General features: G+C 44.4%; 1 protein-coding gene across 1 annotated transcript in view; it reads left to right on the top strand.

The window, feature by feature from the left end:
* CSMD2 (CUB and Sushi multiple domains 2) overlaps positions 1–18,527 on the top strand; it is a 594,848-nt gene that overhangs the window by 56,510 nt on the left and 519,811 nt on the right. Inside the window, exon 2 of the mRNA XM_027615123.2 lies at positions 9,115–9,331. Coding sequence (XP_027470924.1) covers positions 9,115–9,331 — 217 coding nt within the window. The remainder of the gene's footprint in view (positions 1–9,114; positions 9,332–18,527) is intronic.

Below are 18,527 nucleotides of genomic sequence, written 5' to 3'. Positions count from 1 at the left end.
CCGTCTGGAGGTCCCACTGGCTTCTCCAACTAAATTTATCCAAAATTGACCTTATCAGTCAACAAATATTTGCAGAATTGAATTGAATTTTCCTGCCAAACTTCTCAAAAGAGTTATCTCCTCAAAATTATCATTATTTGTAGACAACATGATTGTGTACCTCAAACACCCAAGGGAATCAACTGAGAAATCTTTGGAATGAATGAGAGTTCAGAAACCCAGTTGGATGCGAGATGAATATATAAAAATCAATAGGTTTTATGTATATCTGTAAAAACCAGCTAGAAAACTAAACTAATGGGAAAAAATATTATTCACTAGAGCAAGGAAAAGTGCATAAAATGTCTGGGAACAACCTTCTTAAGATATGATTGGGACCTTATATAAAGAAAAGTACAAATCTTTATGGAAAGATGAGTTGGTATTTATTGATCACGTATTGTGTGTTAGGTACTGTCTGAGCATTTAGCAATGTAGCAGGTATTATTGCATTAATCTATGCAGTCATCCTTGAAGTGGGTGTTAATTTTAAAGATGTCCAAACTAAGTTTAAAGGGTTCACATGAAGCGCCCACCAAGTATTAAGTGGCAAAATGGAAATTTGCACACAAGGTTTTTGCTTCTCAAACCCATGCTTTTAACCTTTTCCTAAGCCACCTCCCCAATAAACCCTAGATACACAAACAAATGAAGTTGGAAGGTGTTGTCGTCTGAATATTATAAAAAGATTAATTCATTTCGCCCATCCGTTCATCCCCACAGTGGGTATTGAGTGTCTGCCATGGGCAAGGACTGAACTAGGTGGTAGAGATAAAAATATGCATAAGCTCTCGAGGAGTCTGCTGATGGACATAAACGTGTCATCATGTCACCATCGGTGAAGGCAAGGATATTCATAGTGGATGAGTAGCAAGTAGAGGAGACATACATGCCATTGTCTTGAGGATCCCAAGATGGCTGCTTGGAGGAGGGAAGGAGTACCTGTTAGTCAGCTGGGTGAAGGAACTGGAGAGCGAGTATCCCAAGCATAGAGAGTTGGGTGGGCAATTAATATTTATAAATTCATTCATTCAACCGACAACTCTTCCGGGAGCATCTGCTATGTGCCAGTACAGGTCTGGGAGCTGGAGATAGAGCAGAGAACAAAAGAGCACCTCTGCTTTCATGGACATGGCATTCTCATGGGAAGAGGCAGAAAATAAACAGGAAAATCAACGGCAGTGGGTGCTAAATGCTATGGAGAAAAATAAAGCAGGAAGCTAGAACACCTGGTCTGAAAGCAGGGAGGCCTGGATTTTAGGTAGGGTGGGCTCCGAGGAGGTGATACTTGACTCCAGAGCTCAAGGAAGTGAGGAAGTGGGTCACATGGCTCTTGAGGGAAGAGGTTTCTGGACTGAAGAGTCCCAAGGTGGGCATGTGATGGGCTTCAGGAATGGCCTGGAGGCTGCATGGCTGACCGTGGTAATGAGGGGACAAGAGAGGAGAGGAGCTCAAGAGGAAGCGGGGCATCCTTTCAAGGTAGGGCTTTGAAGGGCCAGGACTTTAGCTTTTATGTTGAGGGAGATGAGAAGCCCGTCCATCTTCAGTAGAGCAGTCTTTCTAAAAGCATGACCAAGAAAGAGGTCAATGTCACTGCTTGCAAAACTGAACATTTTAGTCTTCACGAAAAATCGAAACAACGCAAAAAGCACACAGCCAGGTAGACAACAATATTTGCAACAAATATGACAAAAGAGTAAAATCCGGATTCTATGAAGAGTCAGTACAAGTTGGTAAGAAAATCGTAGGAACTTATGGAAGATATAAGTACATAAAATTTAGGAACCTCTTATGTCAAACATCATAAAATTAAAAGGCTAAAACGGCGATAAACCTATGATGCCTAGAGGACATAAATATACAAATCAAAAAGAAAAAACTAAAGACTGTAGTGGAAAATTAGCGAGAGTTCATCAGACGGTTCCTAAAGGGAGTATTTAAAATTATTAGGGAATGTTGAAAAAAAAATGTTGAGTTGAAGTTACAAAGAGATACTAAATAAAACAAGATAGCTTTTTTTTTTTTTTTGCACCTGTCAAGTAGGGAAAAACTTTTCAATAAGAGAACACACAATGTGAGTGAAGATGGATTGAGATAGGCATTCGTAAGCATGGCTGTTGAGAATGGAATTGGAGTGTGTTTTCTAGAAAGTATTTTCTAGACTGGGAGATCCAGAGCCAGAGTATCACAAATGTTCCTACCCTTTGACCCAATACCCTGCACTTCTGGAAGTCTGTCATAGGAAAATCATCACCCCAAAGCGTTTAATTCTCCAGGATTGTTCTTGAGCCTGAAATGGGTCTTGGCCATGTCTGGTAGCTGCGCTGACTGGAGAGAGGTATGGGTGAGTGAAGGCAGGCCATCCTGGGTACAGAGAAAGAAATGCAAGGTGCCCTTGGATCAACGTGCACAGCAGCATTCCCGTCCACAGGGCAGTACACTGGTCATTAGATGCGAAGAACAAAGAATTTGAAAACACTCATTTAAAAAGATACAAGCACCCCCATGTTCACCTCAGCATTATTTACAATAACTGAGATATGGAAGCAGCCCAAGTGTCCATGGATGGATGAATGGATAAATGAGATGTGGTGTATATAAACGTGGGCTATTACTCAGCCATGGAAAAGGATGACATCTTGCCCTTTGCCACAACCTGGATGGATGTCTTATGCTTAGTGAAATAAGTCAGAGAAAGACAAATGCCATGTGATTTCACTCATATGTGGAATTTAAGAAACAAAACAAACAAAAAAAGAAACAAAAAGAGACAGATTCTTATTTATTTATTTATTTATTTAAAAGATTTATTTATTTATTTGAGAGAGTGAGAATGAGAGAGAGAGAGCACATGAGACGGGGGAGGGTCAGAGAGAGAAGCAGACTCCCCGCCGAGCAGGGAGCCCGATGCGGGACTCGATCCCGGGACTCCAGGATCATGACCTGAGCCGAAGGCAGTTGCCCAACCAACTGAGCCACCCAGGCGCCCCGAGACAGATTCTTAAATGCAGAGAACCAAGTGATGGGAGGGGGGAAATAGGTGAAGGGGGTTAAGAGGACACTTACCAGGACAAGCACTTACTAACGTATAGAATTGTTGAATCGCTAGAGCATACACCCGAAACAAATAGAACACCGTATGTTAACTCTACTGGAATTAAAAAATGATAACAATTTAAAAAAAGGATGAAGAACAGCTAGCCCTTTTCTTGGAAGAAATTCAGCATTTTATAGGCATGAAAGGACATTTAGCCCTTTTGGCACGGACTCCCACTCTATTAGCATTTCAATCTGGAGTGGCTGCTCTCTGGGTTACAACTTCCTCAACTCACTAACGAACTAACATTTGATTTCAGGAAGTTTTCCCAATGAGTCAGGCTTCTAGCACTATCTGTCTTCAACAGTGCCTGCCACAGAGGTCAGCCAGCCTCCTGTGGACAATACCACCACCCCCAACCTAGAAACCGAAGCTGGATGCGGTTACGGCGTAAGTGAATATTCGTTCTGGGACTCTGGCCATGGAAGAGCATTTTCCACTGCACTGACCAGCATTCATTCTGTCACCAGACCTTACGAAGTGTCCAGGTCTTTTTTAAAACAGAAAAAAAAAAAAAATCCAGAAACAATTTAAATGTCTGACAGTGGGAGAATGGTTGAGTAAATTCTAGTTTAACCATAGAACAGAATGTTGTTCGTCCATTTAAAAGGCTGTTTATGAACAGATTCAATATCTTGGGGGAGAAGCTCGTGTTATAATGTTTACTGAATTGTTGCAAAAGAAAACCAAGAAATGACCTGAATGGCCATCAACAGGGGAGTGGTTGAATAAATTGAGATACATCCATGCTGTGGAATATTACACCTTTATATAAAAAATAAGTGAGATATGTATCTATTGCCTGGAAGTTGTCCCTGATGTATTGTTAAGTGAGAAAGCACGGTGCAGAGAAATGAGCTAACATAGGATCTCATTTTTAAACAAAATAATAAAAATTCTCCCAGAATGTGTCCATTTGCTTGCATGAGAGTGGAGAAGGTTGGAGAGGAACAACTAGCTGCCTGGTCACTTTGGATTGGGTGGAAGGGAGAGAGATAGGAGATCAGTTTTTCTTTACATGTCTTTGTGTTGCATATATGCATATCTATATATATCACCTTGCCTTTGTCATTTAAGACAAGAATAATTTACTGAAGAAAGAGCACACACAATTATATGTGCAGTATTAACTGCACGGTGTGAAATGTGTCTGGAAAAATCTAGGAAAAAAAAGAAAATATTAATAGCAGTTGCCTCTGGAAGGCAGGTGCAGTTATAATGTTTCCTCTTTTTTATCCTTGCCTGTATTTTTCAAATCGAACGAGCAAAATGAATAAATTATTATTTAAAATATACAGGCTTCCACCTTCTCACCATTCCATCTTGCCTTTACTTATTACGATCTGGCCTCTGTCGGCCTTGCCTCCAGCCACCTGCCTTTGCTGCAATTCATGTATCCATTCAGCGCATACTTACTGAATTCTCGGGATTGGGGAGGCAGCGGGAACCAGGATGAATCCCTCGCTCGGCGTTCTCCTTCCAGAGGGACCACTGAGACATCAAACTGAGTGACCTCGCCCCAGACCCTCCTCTTAGTCTGTCTGTGGTGCTCAACACATTGAGTCAAGTTCTCCTGCATGGAAATGCCCTCTGGTTCTCCTCCCGCCATTCTGCCTGCCTCCCTGCCCCCTACCCTGTTACCCTTCTTGTCCCCGTACATGGAAAATGTTCCCAGGGGCTCTGTTTTGAGCCCCTTCCTTCACTTCTTTCTCCATAGCAGGAGTATGGTTTATACCCAGATTCTGACTCAGAAACGGCAGATCTGTGCCGCTCTGAGCCGAGGCAGCGGCCCAGGATGCTGGGGATGGTGGTAAATGTTGGTATCTGTGGTTGCCAGGACATGGATGATAGTGGCCTTTACGGTGTGGTCCCCATGGGCTCTGTACTTCAGATGCACTCTGTGCATCACTCGGTGCCCATGTTGGTGTGTTTGCTTATGTCTGGTCTAGGATCTGGGCCCCAAGGTCCCTCACTGGGTCTAACCTAGAGGAATGAATGAACAAATGAATGAATGAATGAATGAATGAATGAATGACATAGTACAATGATATCTCCAGGCAGATTTTAGAAACATGAGTAGATCTGGTGCCTGTGCCAATGAGGGGAAGTTTAGGGAAGTGAATTAGGGGGCTCCTTTGAAGCTTTATTTCATTATTGTGGCTGAATATTTTTCTGGTTTCTGGGCCATTTACGTCTTCTTTAGTAAATTAATTTGTTCAAGACCCTGATTTTTCAATTATAGCGCTTGTTGTTTTCCTATTGATTTGCAATGGTTCTTTGTATATTAAGGCAATTACTTTTGTGCCTAACATTTTTGTGTCCTTTTCTCTTCTGTTTCTGTTTTTGACATATACAAACTTTTTGCATAAAACTATCAGGCTGGTAGTATTTTCCAGTTTTTCTGCTCAGAAAAATCAGCCAGATAATTATTTGCCTATGTTTTTTTCTAATTACTTTTTTGGCTTGATTTTGTTTTAACTTCTAACTCTTTTCTCCATCTGGAATTTATTTTAGTAGATGGTGTGAGTTGAGGAGGTCGTGGTTCTTTTCCCAGTTAATTCGGTGACTGTGCAAAATGTTTTTCTTTTCTCATTGATTTTTTAATGTTGTCTTATATGTATTTCAATTTTTATGTGTGTTAAGACTTCCCACAATACTGTTTCCCGTTCTGCCTGTCTGCTCTTAGACCACCCCTCCGCTGTTTTCATCAGCATCATTTGGTGATTCTGGTTAGTATCTTGCAGAAGGAGGATACTGCATTTTCAAAAAATATGCATTGTCTGTGACCATCTATTTTTCCACTTAAACTTAGGTATCATCTTACCAAATTTAAAACAGGTCATTGGGCTTTTGATCAGAATTGCATTAAGCTTATAAATTAACTTTTCAAAAGGTTAATATTCTAAATTAACCTTTCAGTAGTTCGTCTTTCTGCTCAAGATGACGTTATGTCTGTTCAATTATTCAGTTTTTTAAAATCCCTTTCTAAAAGGCATTTTCGTACAGTGCCTGCTCATTTCTTACTGAGCTTCTTTCTATGTCTTGCATGCATTTTGTAGTTATCATAAAGAAGAACTTTTTTCTTTATATTTTTATCTGTCACTGGCATATGGAAATGGTATTGATTTTGTAAACTTATTTTGCACTTGGCTACTTTACAGAGTTTTTTTTTTATCAGTACTAATAGCTTTATAATTGATTTCTTTGGGTTTTGGGTATATTAAAATGTCATTTGCAAACCATGTTTTTCTTGCTTTTTTTTTTTTTTTTTTTTTAGTGTGTGTGTGTTGCATGAGTTAGCTCTTTCAATAAGTCATGAAACCTCACAGGTGATAGTAGCACTCCTGATCTTAATGAGGTGTTTCGCCGTAAGTATGATGTTGGTTATTGTTCTAAAATGGATGCTGTATCATGGCAAGGAAATCTTTTTCCTAGTTCCAAATGCTTATTTTAATCAGGGTTACACGTCTAATTTTATTAAATGCCTGTTTAGCATTTATTCAGAAGACTTTAACTTTTTTTCTTCTTTAATGGGATACTTTGTGTTAAGAGAGTTCTCAATAGTAAAGTCATTTCAGAGATTAACTGTCCTTTGTCAGTTAATCCCTAAGCGGGCTTTAAAAAAAAAATTGGTGTTGAGTCCATTTATCAGCATCAGAGTTAAGGAGGGGGGTGTGAAGTGGCTGCTCACATGTGAATCCTTCTGTGAGCCGTGTGGTTTGGGCTCCGTTCCTTAATTTCTCTTTGCCTTAGTTTTTCATCTGTAAAATGGAGACGATATTAATAGTATCTGTCTTAAAGGGCTGTTTGTGAGGTTTAAACAACTCGGTCTATACAAAGTACTGAGAAGAGTATCTAACCAAACACTCACTAAATAGAAGCCATATATTAAATTATTAGAAATTTACCATGTGCCTGATACCGAGTTTGGGGTGTGGATTCAGAGATGGGAAAACTCACATATGGTCTGTCTTCTCATGGAGCTTACAGCCTGGCAAGAAGACAGATCCTTATGAAATAATCATGTGGAAGCATGGAAATTTGCTTCTATGATAAATGCTATCAAGGAGAGCTATGGTGTCATAAGAACATGTAATAGGGGGGTTGAGCTAGTCAAGGAGAGACACTGGACTGAGATCTGAAAGATAAATATGCCCCGAAGGTAGGGAAGAGTATCCAGGGAAAAGAGAAGAGGATATGCCAAGGTCCTGTGGCTGTGCAAGGAAGATAGTATGGCTGGTACAAAAGTTGAGAGGGTGGTGTTTGAATGGAACACTAGTGGACACTGGGTCTAAGAGGTCACTAAGGGCCAAACCATGCAGAGACCATCCCAGGCCTGCAAGTGGTTTTCTTCCTTATTGAACAGCAATGAAGAGTCATGGAAGGTTTGGTGTAGGTTGGGGGGAGGGGAAGTGACCTGATCAGATTTCTGTTTTAAAAAGACACCCCTGGCAGCAGTGTTGGCAAGGACCAGAGTAAATGTGGTTGGCCAGGTAGGAGGTTATTATGGCAGTCCAGGAGAGAGACTGGTGTGGACAGGGAGTGGTGGGGAGTGGAGGTAGAGACAAGGTGGTAGATTGCCAGTGGGGTTGTGATGGAAAGGAAGGTGTCAGAGGGGAGGGAGGGAGGGAGACATCACAAACCTGAGCATCCCAAAGGAGATGTCGGGGCTAGAGCTCAGAGGGAAGTCTAGCCTGCCATGTGAAGTTGTGGGTTGTCAGTGGGCAAGTGGGGAGGTCCTCCAGACTAGACAGAGAGGAGGAGAGGTCCCAACACCGAGCCTGGAAAGGGGCCAGAGGAAGAGCAGGGGGCGGAAAGAAGGAGAGAGCAGTGGTGTGGGAGAGAGCCTGTGGTCCCCAAGCAGCAGCATCATTGGATCCAGTGAGAGGAACAGCTTCTGGCCCCAGGAGGATGCTGTCCATTGGAAGGTCAGAGTTCATATTTTAGCCAGGTGCACCCAGGCGGTGTGCATGCACGGTGAAGTCTGAGATGTTCTGGCCTGGCAGGAGTGTTTCCAAAAGGAGGGTACGTGTGAGCAACAGTCTTAGAGGCAGCAGAGACAGAGGTCTGTTAAAGGGAAGACTGAAAAATATCCACTGGACCATTCAGTGACCTTAGTACACCAGCTTGGGTGGATCAATAGGACCCGAAGGCAGAAGTGACAGGGCTGGAGAGCGAGTGGGAAGTCAGGAAATGGAGACAGAAAGTATAGACAGATTGTGTTTTCCAGAAATTTGGCAGCGAAGGGGAAGAGAGAGACAAGGCTGGAGGGACTGCAGTGGGAATTGTTTTCTCGGTGATGGAGTCCTGAGCACACTTAGAATGGGAAGACTCCAGCGGAGAGGACAGGACTGGACGCATGTAGCGTATGCAAGAGAGAGACACAGGTCAGCTTCGTGATGGGGAGCGGGGGTGGAATTGCAAGGGCAGATCGGACGATCATGTTTAGATCGGAGCAGGGGTGGTTCCTCTGTTGGGGGAAGGAGGACAGCCCAGGGCAGAGTGGATGGGTTCAGAATTGGTGGGGGGAGACAGAGGACCAAGGGATCCGTCCTTGTGGCTTTGTTTTCTGTGCCAGGTGGGAGGAGAGACAGTGAGCTTGGAGGAGGGACCTGCAGAGTCGGGAGGGCAGGGAAAATGGAGAAGATTGCAAGTCTTCATTCTGGCATTTGATGTTCTAGAGGGGAAGCCTCTGTTCTGCCCTGTGTGGTGACTTTTAGTTCCAACTCTCTGAGCCTTATTTTCTGACCACACAGTTCTTCCGAGGCTTGAGTCCAACGACACACATTTTGTCATCTGCGCAGTGCATGGCACAAGCAAACCCAAGTTCCGTCTGTCACCCACCCTCCCTCCCTTGGTGCCCAGCCTGGAGCGGCCTGGGAAGCCCGTGGGAAAGTGGGTCAACATTGCTCCTTTTTCTCTGGAAGCTTCTGGGAGTTCTTCTGGCCATACTGACCTGCTCTCTTTCTCTCTCCCAGGCCAAAACTGCACGTTCCAACTACAGGGTCCCAATGGGACAGTTGAGAGCCCAGGGTTCCCGTATGGCTACCCCAATTACGCCAACTGCACGTGGACCATCACCGCAGAGGACCAGCACAGGATCCAGCTCGTGTTCCAGTCCTTTGCCCTGGAAGAGGACTTTGACGTCCTGTCGGTGTTTGACGGCCCGCCCCAGCCAGAGAACCTGCGGACCAGGTACTGTCTCTGTAGCCAACAGCGGGGACCTGAGCCAAGCCCGTTTGCCAACAAAGCCCTCTGTTCCTATGGGCTCTGCCCTCAATTCCTCTGCTTTCTTTATGTTTCCAAATGCCTTTCTCCAACTTAGAAGTACCCAGTAGGTGGGACTGGTGGGTAGTGTACTTAGGAAGATGAGATAGAAGACACAAAGTGTTGTAGAGAAATTCAAGTCTTTCTATTAAGACGGATTTTGCATGGATTTGTGTGTATGTGTGTGTGTATCCATTGGTGTGTATTCTTTGCACCCACGGAGATCTATTTTCTCCCCTTGGATCCAGCAGATATGTGTTGAAAGCTAATAATGATCATGTCTTACATTCTGTACTTGAAAACCATCAATACTTTGTTGGAGTTTGCCTTGCATTTGCATGGCCTTGACTGTGGCCGTAGAATCAGGAGTTTGGGGCAAGGGCACTTGGGTGTGCAGTCGGTTAAGCGTCTGACTCTTGATTTCAGCTCAGGTCATGATCTTGGGGTTGTGAGATCGAGCCCTGCATTGGGCTCTGTGCTGAGTGTGGAGCCTGCTTGAAATTCTCCCTCTCCCCTTCCATCGCCACCCCCCCCAAAAAAAGGAGTTTGGGGCAAATTTCCCACTCTCTCAAACCCCATCCTGGTTATTGGAAGAGAAAACTCTGGAAGGGCTTTCCTGACCCCCTGAGCTGTCTCCTGAGGGGGAGAGAGAGTTCACATCGAGGAGGGAGACAGGCAGGGAGACTGCTGCCTTTGCAGTTGGGTAGACTTGTCTGGGACAGAGGTCAAGGCCCCAGAGTCCTAGCTCTCCAGCTTTTGTTGACCTGGTGGCCAGCCGTGCTCTATGGCCAGCCTTGTCCTGGTTCTGCCAGCCAGGCTTTGGGCTCCCCAGGGAGCCAAAGGGTTAGTGGCTTACCAGCCAAGCCTTGGGGAGCTCGGGGTGCTAATGAGCAGAACAGCAATGAGCTGGTCCCTGGCAGGTGCTTTAACTCTTGAGGCTTTGTTTAAGATGCTCTGTGCCCTTAGCTTGCAAGCTTCCGGAGCAGGGTCACAAACAGCACTTACAGGACAGCGCTAGCCCTCTTCTCTCCGACTCCCTGCCCTCTCAGGGCAGTGCAGAGGTGAGGCTGCCAAGCCTGCAGCAGAGGTGGGGGCAGCTGGGGCTGCTCTGACTAGTAGCTCCTCCCGGACAAGGCTGGGCTTATCCATCCTGCCTTGACAGCCAGCATGTTTGGTGCACGGTAGGTCTTCAGTGACACTGGGTGGGGGGGGGGGGCAGGGACTAGAGTCCTCCTCATTTATTCACTGCCCAACTATGTCATGAGCACCCCTTATGTTCCAGACACTGGCCTGGGTGCGGGGGATGCGGCAGCGAGCACAACACAGCCACTGTCTTCACGTGGGCTACTGGCTAATGGGGGCCGGCAGGCATGGATGTGAATATGTCAGTTGAGCATTCAAAGACATCAGAGCTAGAGAAAAAGCAGGAGGAGACTGGGACTGGAGAGTCTGGAAGAGGTCGCAAAGGAGCGAGTCCTTACAACGGGGTGCTGAGCTCAGGTGACACCATCTGTGGGGCCCCTGCATAGACTTTTGATGGATGTTGAATGAAGCTGAAAGATGGAAAGGCTAATGGCGTACTTCGCTGGGGTGTGGACAGCTGGAGGCAGACTCCGGTTCTGCGTCATAGAGCTGATTTTAGCTTTCCTTGTTCTGAGGTTCACATGGACGTGGTCAGACCTCTGCTTTCTGACGCTTGGGTTTGCTCACTGGGAGAGTGAAATGCAGAACATCCACGGGAGGTGGGGGGACTGGTCTGACCTGGAAGGGTGGGAAGGTGGTCCTGGGAGGGGAGGCCCTGGTTGTGTCCCCTGCCCCAGCACAGCCCACTCTGGCCAACCAGTCTTGTGTGAGGAGGAGGCTCCCATGGGTTGTGCCTTCACTAGGTGGTCCCTGCTTGGGTTCTCCCTTTCTGTGATTTTCCCCATCTGCTCATTTCCTTTCATTTCAGTAACCAAGGGCCTGCAGGCTTAGCAGAGGGGGAAGAGCGCTGGGCCTCTTGGGGCCCCTGCAGCCAGAGGAACTCACAGCTTGGAGGACACTGGGCAGGGAGATGACCCCAGAGGACAGCCTGAATAGCAGGAAGGAGTGGAATGTGCGCTCCTTGAAGGTTTTGGAATGGAGCTCCTTCCAGGGGTGTAGGGGGGACAGCATGTGTGTTTGGGGAGGACTCTTGGGTCCTTGTGAATTATTTTCATGTTTTTTGCGTGGTTATTAGTCTACTCGGGTTTTCTTCTTATTTGTGAATCAGTTTCTTTTTTTAAAATTTTTTATTGTTATGTTAATCACCATACATTACATCATTAGTTTTTGATGTGAATCAGTTTCTATATGTATGTTTGTCCACAAAATCATCCCTTTTATGGAGATGGTCAAGGGTCTCAGCCTAGAATCATATGCATTACAGTTTCCCCATCTGTCTGGTATCTGGGAGCGCACCTTCTATCTCGCGTCTGCTCCTGTGTGTTTGTGTTTTCTTTCTTTTTACTCAATTAGTCTTGTCACACAAGTTGCCTCTTTTATTGGTCTTTTTAGCATTCCACCTGTAGGGGTGTCGGTTTTATTCTTTCTCTATTATCTACTGACTCATCTTTGCTTTTATCTTTATTCATTCTTTTCTCCCTCTTATCTTGGGCAGATGTTGCTCTTTTGCTGATTTTGTGAATTGAATTAGTTTCATTATTTCTTGTTTGATAACAAAAACCTTAAGAGACATTGTCCCCTAAGTATAACTTTGACCATATCCCATAAATTTTGATGGATAGTCATTATTTTAGGAAGAGTCTCTAATTATGGTTTTGTGCCTTCCTTGACTCTAGGGTTTTTTCCCTCAGATTTTCCAGTAATATTTTTTATGCATAAGACATTATTATCTAGTTGTATTGCATTATGATCAGATGATTATTTCCACTTTGGGGAACTTGCTTTTTTCCCCACAGTATAAGATCATTTTTTTGTTAAGTGTTCTATAAGTATTTGCAAGAAATAATTCTTTGTGAAAAAATTTGTGTTATTAACATTATGCAGTTTTTCTAATTTCTTGTTGTCTGAATGAGGTTTGTCAAAGATAAGCAATGCATTGTTTTCACATTTTCGCTATTGTTCTTGTCAATTTATCCTTTTATTTCTAAATTTTTACTTTATATATTTTGGTGCTATACTCTTCAGCATGTAAGTATTTAAACATTAGATATTGAGTGAATTTTATGTATTTTTCAATAAAAAAGTTATCTTTATTCCTCCAGTTTTTTTTTTTTTTTGGTCTTAAATTCTACTTTGATGCTAATATAACCATCTTCATTTTCTTTGAGGTTTGTATTTATTGGGTCCCCCTCTTTCCCAATTCCTCTGTTTTAAATTTTTCTGCCATTGTTCTAGTTATATCTCTTAGGACATCATATCATTGGATTTTTTTTTTAAGATTTAAAAAAAATATATTTATATGAAAGAGAGAGAGAGATACAAGAGCGAGCACAAGCCAGGGGGCGAGGGCAGAGGGAGAGAAACAAGCAGACTCCCTGCTGAGCAGGGAGCCTGACCCGTCCCAGGACCCTGGGATCCTGGACTGAGAGCAGACACTTAAACTGAGCCACCCAGGTTCCCCTGGATTTTTATTTTTAAACCTTTATTGAGAGTCTATTCTTTAATAGGAAAGCTTAATCTACTCACATTTTTTGGTGACAACCTATATGTTTGCTCCAGTATAATACTTAATGCTTTCTGTTTTTAAGTTTCCCTACTCTTATTTACTATTATTTCCTTTTCTCTACTTTCAAGTACAAGTTTTCTTTGCCTTTTCTGTGATTTTGATTCTACTAGTGGTTAAGTTCTTTCTTCAGAACACATTTTTTTTGAGATTTTATTTATTTATTTGACAAAGAGAGAGCGCACAAACAGGGGGAGCTGCAGGCAGAAGGAGGGAGAAGCAGGCTCCTCACTGAGCAGAGAACCAGACATGGAGCTCGATCCCAGGACTCTGGGATCATGACCTGAGCCGAAGGCAGATGCTTAACTGACTGAGCCACCCAGGTGCCCCCAGAACACATTTTAAGGTGTATTTCTCTGTCAACATCTTGTCTGGGTAGGTTTTTTCTTAATCAGGTCATACTGACACTGCATCTTGTAGAAATTCCTTAGTGTTTGTAGCATGTAGTTATCTGTCTCTTTTTCCTAGTTCCCAGAGTGGACATTTATATTGGCTCTTTTTAATACACCTTCGATTATTTCTATGAGAACTTAGGGATTCAGGTGGAAGGGGAGTTTAACATGTTGGCTTGGCTCTCCATCTTCAACTGGAAGTTTGTCTTAGGATTTTTATTCTTTTTGATGCTATTGTGAACAGAACTAATTTTTATCTTATTTTATTTTTGGATTATTCACTGCTAATATATAGAAATACAGCTGGTTTTTGTAACATTGGTCTTATGTCTCATGACCTTGCTGAACTTACTATTAATACTTCTAAGGTTTTTTTTTATTATTATCTGTGAATAAATGTTTTTGTTTTACTTTTTCCTTTACAATCTAGATGTCTTTTATTTCTTTTTTTGCCTAACTGCACTGGATAGGATCTCTACTACCATCTTGAAAGAAAGTGGTAAAACTGGACATCCCTGTTTTCACTCCTGATCTTAAAACATTCAGTCTTTCGCTGTTAAGTGTGATGTTAGCTATAGATGAGTGCTAGATGCCTTTCGAATGGAGGTTTTAAGCAGATGATTTCGGCACAGTCTGGCTGCAGTGGGGAAAATGCACCGGATTGGGGGCCAGACTGGTGACCGCCAGGCCAGGCGGGAGACAGTGGTAGCCGGAGCTAGACCAATGGAGAGAGAGGACGGAGTGGCTTTGTATGATATTAATGGAAAGGCATTGTCCCTGAAGTTAAGGGCGAATTTATAGGGACTGTGGAGTGTAAAGAAGAAGAAAGGGGTGGAGGATGACTCCACTGTGTCTGGCTTGGAGGCAGAAAGCAAGCAAGATCAGTGTGCGGTGAATTTCGGTTTCCAGGGAAAGGTGTTCTCACGGCATACCAGGGTCTTTTCTGTACAGATGTTTTTTCTTTATTCGTCTAGTGGAACAGGAGGGTCATGTCCTCTCAAGTTGTTTTCCTGTGAAACAATATCACACAAGGAGGAGAGAGGGGCAGGCCTAGATTTATACCCAGGTAGGTACTACATTTATTAACGCTGTGACCTGTGTTAAGTTTGGCCTCTTGAAGCCTCATCTATAAAATGGAAGTCACACTGCCCATCTTTGCCCATCTTCCCGGGTGGTGGTATGGGAGCCCCCTGCTACAGATCCCTTAGTGCTCCAGCAACAGTAATTTGCATCCTTCCCCACCCCTTTGTTCCCAGACCTAGGAACTCGGGCTGTTCTAGAGGGCTTTGGCGTCTGTCCTGCCACTGCATCTATAGACTTTTTAGATCACAGGAGCACAGGTGTGGAGCACGGAGAAGGAACCGGGCTCAGGGGCGTCACTCACCATGGGTGGCATTACCGAGCAGCAGGTTTCTCTCTGCCCAGATAGCCCGTGGCTTGCTGTGTTTATTGTCTACAACTCCGCAGCCTCAAGTTTTGCAGTTCGGCTGTCTGTGCATTTTGAATGCATTTCTCCTTTCTTCTTCTTTTGCTCCACCACCGATCTTTTTCACTTGGTGGGTGCGTTCCAGAACAAGGCTGAAGGGTCACCTCCCCACCTCAGTCCCCAGCCCCCTTTAAACTTAACCTTCCTCCGACTGCTTGCTCATGGTTGTGCTATGAGCGACAGGCTTCGTAACTGGTTAGATTCTAAGCTCCTCGAGGCTGAAAGTCAGGCCTTCTATCACATTTTGCTGTGGCAGAGCCAAGCAGTGAAATATACCTCTTGCTGGTGGATGACGTGAGCTTGCTTTCCAGCTGTTCCTTAGCCAGGGCATCTGCCAGTCTCTTTGACTCTCAGCCTCAGCATCCCCATCTATGAAGTGGGTATATCAATATCTGCTTCATAGGTTGGTTGGTGAGGATTAAGTTAAATCATGTGGGTAAACCACTTTGAATTGTGATAAGATATAAACAAAAGGAATACTTGTATATTTGGAGAAGAAAATCAGAAAACACAATTAAGCAAAAAGACACCCCCCCCCCCCCGTAAATGTCTAAGTCATGTGGCAGAGCAATGGTTCTCAACCCCCAGGGGACGTTTGGCAAGGTCTGGAGACATTTTTGGTTGTCACACGGGGGGTGGGGGGGGCTGTGGCGTCCAGTGGGTCAAGGCCAGGGATGCTGCTAAACATCCGGCCATGCCTAGGACCGCCCCCGGGACACATGCCAGTGGTGCTGAGGTTGAGAAATCCTGATGGAGGCCATCGAGGGGTTAAGGCCTTTGGCATCGGACATACTTAGGTTCTAATCCTATTTCTAGGCCAGTGACCTTGGACAAGTGAGTCAACCCATCTGAGCCTCAGTTTTCTCCCCTGCAAAATGGGGAGCTCTGGGTGGTGCTCTGTGCTGACAGCTGCACTGGCATCGTTAATGAAGAGGTGCCAGTTGACACACTGTGCACGGCTCGTTCTCTATGCAGATGCCATTCATCTCCCAGCGACTCCCTTTCTCTACCAGCAGTTCAGAGCCATCTTCTTGAAAGCATCTCACATTTCATCTAGAGCTATTCACAAGCAGCAACATCCCAGGGTGCCAGAAGGCTGCGTCTGGCTGCTTGAAATTAAATTTACAATAGAAGCTGATCAGATTCTTCTCATAATGGATCAGGGTGGGAAGTGAGAGTAGAAGCTGGTCTTGAAAGCCGCAGAGCCTGTAGGAGTTTGGAAATTAGCAAGAAAAGAACAAAGAGCCTTCCAGATAATGCAATGTCAGCTCTGCCTGGATGAATTACTGAAACAATCCCCACATCTCTGCTTTGGCACAATTAGATAGCCTATCCGTGCTGGCAAACATCCTATTGCATTGCAGTTTAATGTGGGAAGAAGTTTTCTAATGAAACACGAGCAAACGTAATCTACGGGGACGCTGCTAATAAACAGCATCACTGTATATTGGAGGATTTATAGGGCGCTGGTGATGACTGCACGAGTTAAGCACAGCTAAGCATCCCTTAATTTAGACATTTGGGCTCAAGTTATGGGAAACACTACAACACGTTCCCTCAATTACTGGCAATACGCATTCTGTCATCTGCCTAAGGTGAAATGCAGTTTAAGTCATTTGGAGCTGGTTGCAGATTTCACTCAACTGGCGTTAGACACCTGTTTGGAAGTTGTAAAAAATCCACAAATTTGCCAGATTTACTGTCTTCTTATAAATATGTATCCCAGCAGAGGCCCCTGAAGGACCTGTCTGTCTGGATTCCTTAGAAAGTATTCCTTGCACATCAGCAGGGTTGTCCTTGGAGAGTCCTCTCTCTCCCCAGACTGCGTCGAGAGTGTGCTCCTGTGTGCAGGAGGTGGCTGGGAGGAGCCATGGGGATGAGGGGCATTCTTTCTTTACCACTGAAGCGGGGGGGTGGGGAGAGGACGCTGAAAAGGGGAAAGACGAGATGGTGGCACTGAACACCTCTTATGGTCCAGCCACCATGCTAGACATGGTCATTCATGGCATTTATTAAACATTGAATGCCTACCAGGAATGCCGAGTGTTGGAGATGCAACAGTTAACAAGACAGCTTCTGCTTTCAAGGAACTTACACTCTCTTCAGGGAGACAGATAAATACGCAGGCAGTGCGAGTCCAGGATGCTACACACTAGGGAAGCTGATGGCCTCGAGGGAGCTCTTCGGAGATGCTGATCTATGGGCCTGGGATACCCTCCTTCTGTCTGCCCCTTTGCTTAGTTACTGCTTACTCGTTCTTCATACCTCAACTCACTTGTCAGTTCCTCACTCAGGGACTCCTCAGAGCCACCCCCACTTCTCAACCTGGTCAGACCCTCCTATGATTAGCCTCCTCCGTTTACCATGCATCCGTCCTTCATGGTTTTACGTGTGCACATGTGTGTGATTTTGTGATCTGTGTCCATCTCCCACAGGACCGGAAACTCCTTGGCTACAGAGACTATTCCTATTTTACTCTCCATAGTGTCTCCAGGGCCTGGCTGATAGTAGGTGCTCAACAAATGTTTATGGAATGAATGAATGAATGAATGCTGTCTGGAGGAAGGGTCACCTGGCAGGGCACAGAGGGAGGGATGAAGACAGTGTTTCAGACCAAGAGAATAATATGTGTACAGGTCCAGTAAAGCAGAGAAGGTGAGGTATCGGATGACAGTGGGTTCATCCTGGGGTGGGTTGTAGTGGAGAGATAGGGGTGTGGCCCAGGGAAATCACCAGTGGCCCTATACACCATGCCGGGGAACTTGTCACGTATTCTAACAGAAGTAGGGACACACCAAAAGGTTTTAAACGGGCATTGTATGTGTTATCTAATCATTCAACAGCACCGCCATGAAATAAAGTCGTGTTAATTTTCATTGTAGGAGTTAGATAAGCGTCTGAGGTCTCTAAGCTGCTAAAGGGCTGAAGGAGGAGTAGACCACGGGTCTCCTAGAGCCAGAAATGAGGCTCTTTTCTCCACAACAAAATGCTTTCTTACTACATCGGATTCATTTGCATTCATTTCATTTCCTTTTTAAAAATTCATTCCGTTTTCCTTTTAAAGCAGCTTCTTTAAAATTGTGAAAGTGGTAAGCGCTCACTACTGTAGAAAAGTCAGGCAGTCCAGCAGTGTGAAGTAAAATGATGTAAGCGTCTCCTTCCCCAGGCCCTTGTCCCAGCCCCACTCCCGAGAGGTAACCGCTGTTCACAGTTTGGTGTGTGTCCAATTTCTTTTTAAATAAAGATTCATTAAACTGCCCGTGAGGCTTATTGGGACATCCATCAGCCCTTTAAAAATTGTTCTGATGAATTAAGTGTAAACTAATTAGAAACATGGATTCAATTACCCTCGAAACACACAAGGGTTTAATAATTAATAGGAAGAGGGCTTGAGGCCAAAGGCATTACGGATTTTATCAAACCCCTAACATCTGAAAAGTAAATATGTTTGATTCACCCTAAATGCTGGCAGATTTGCCATCCGGAGGCAAACCTGTTGGTAGGAGCTTTGTATTTAATCAGGACAGTTATCTGTGATTA

The sequence above is a fragment of the Zalophus californianus genome, chromosome 4 (assembly GCF_009762305.2).
Source record: "Zalophus californianus isolate mZalCal1 chromosome 4, mZalCal1.pri.v2, whole genome shotgun sequence".
In the NCBI taxonomy this organism is placed as follows: Eukaryota; Metazoa; Chordata; class Mammalia; order Carnivora; family Otariidae; genus Zalophus; species Zalophus californianus.
Note: the sequence above shows the minus strand (reverse complement) of the source record. Positions and strands in the feature narration are given on the sequence as shown.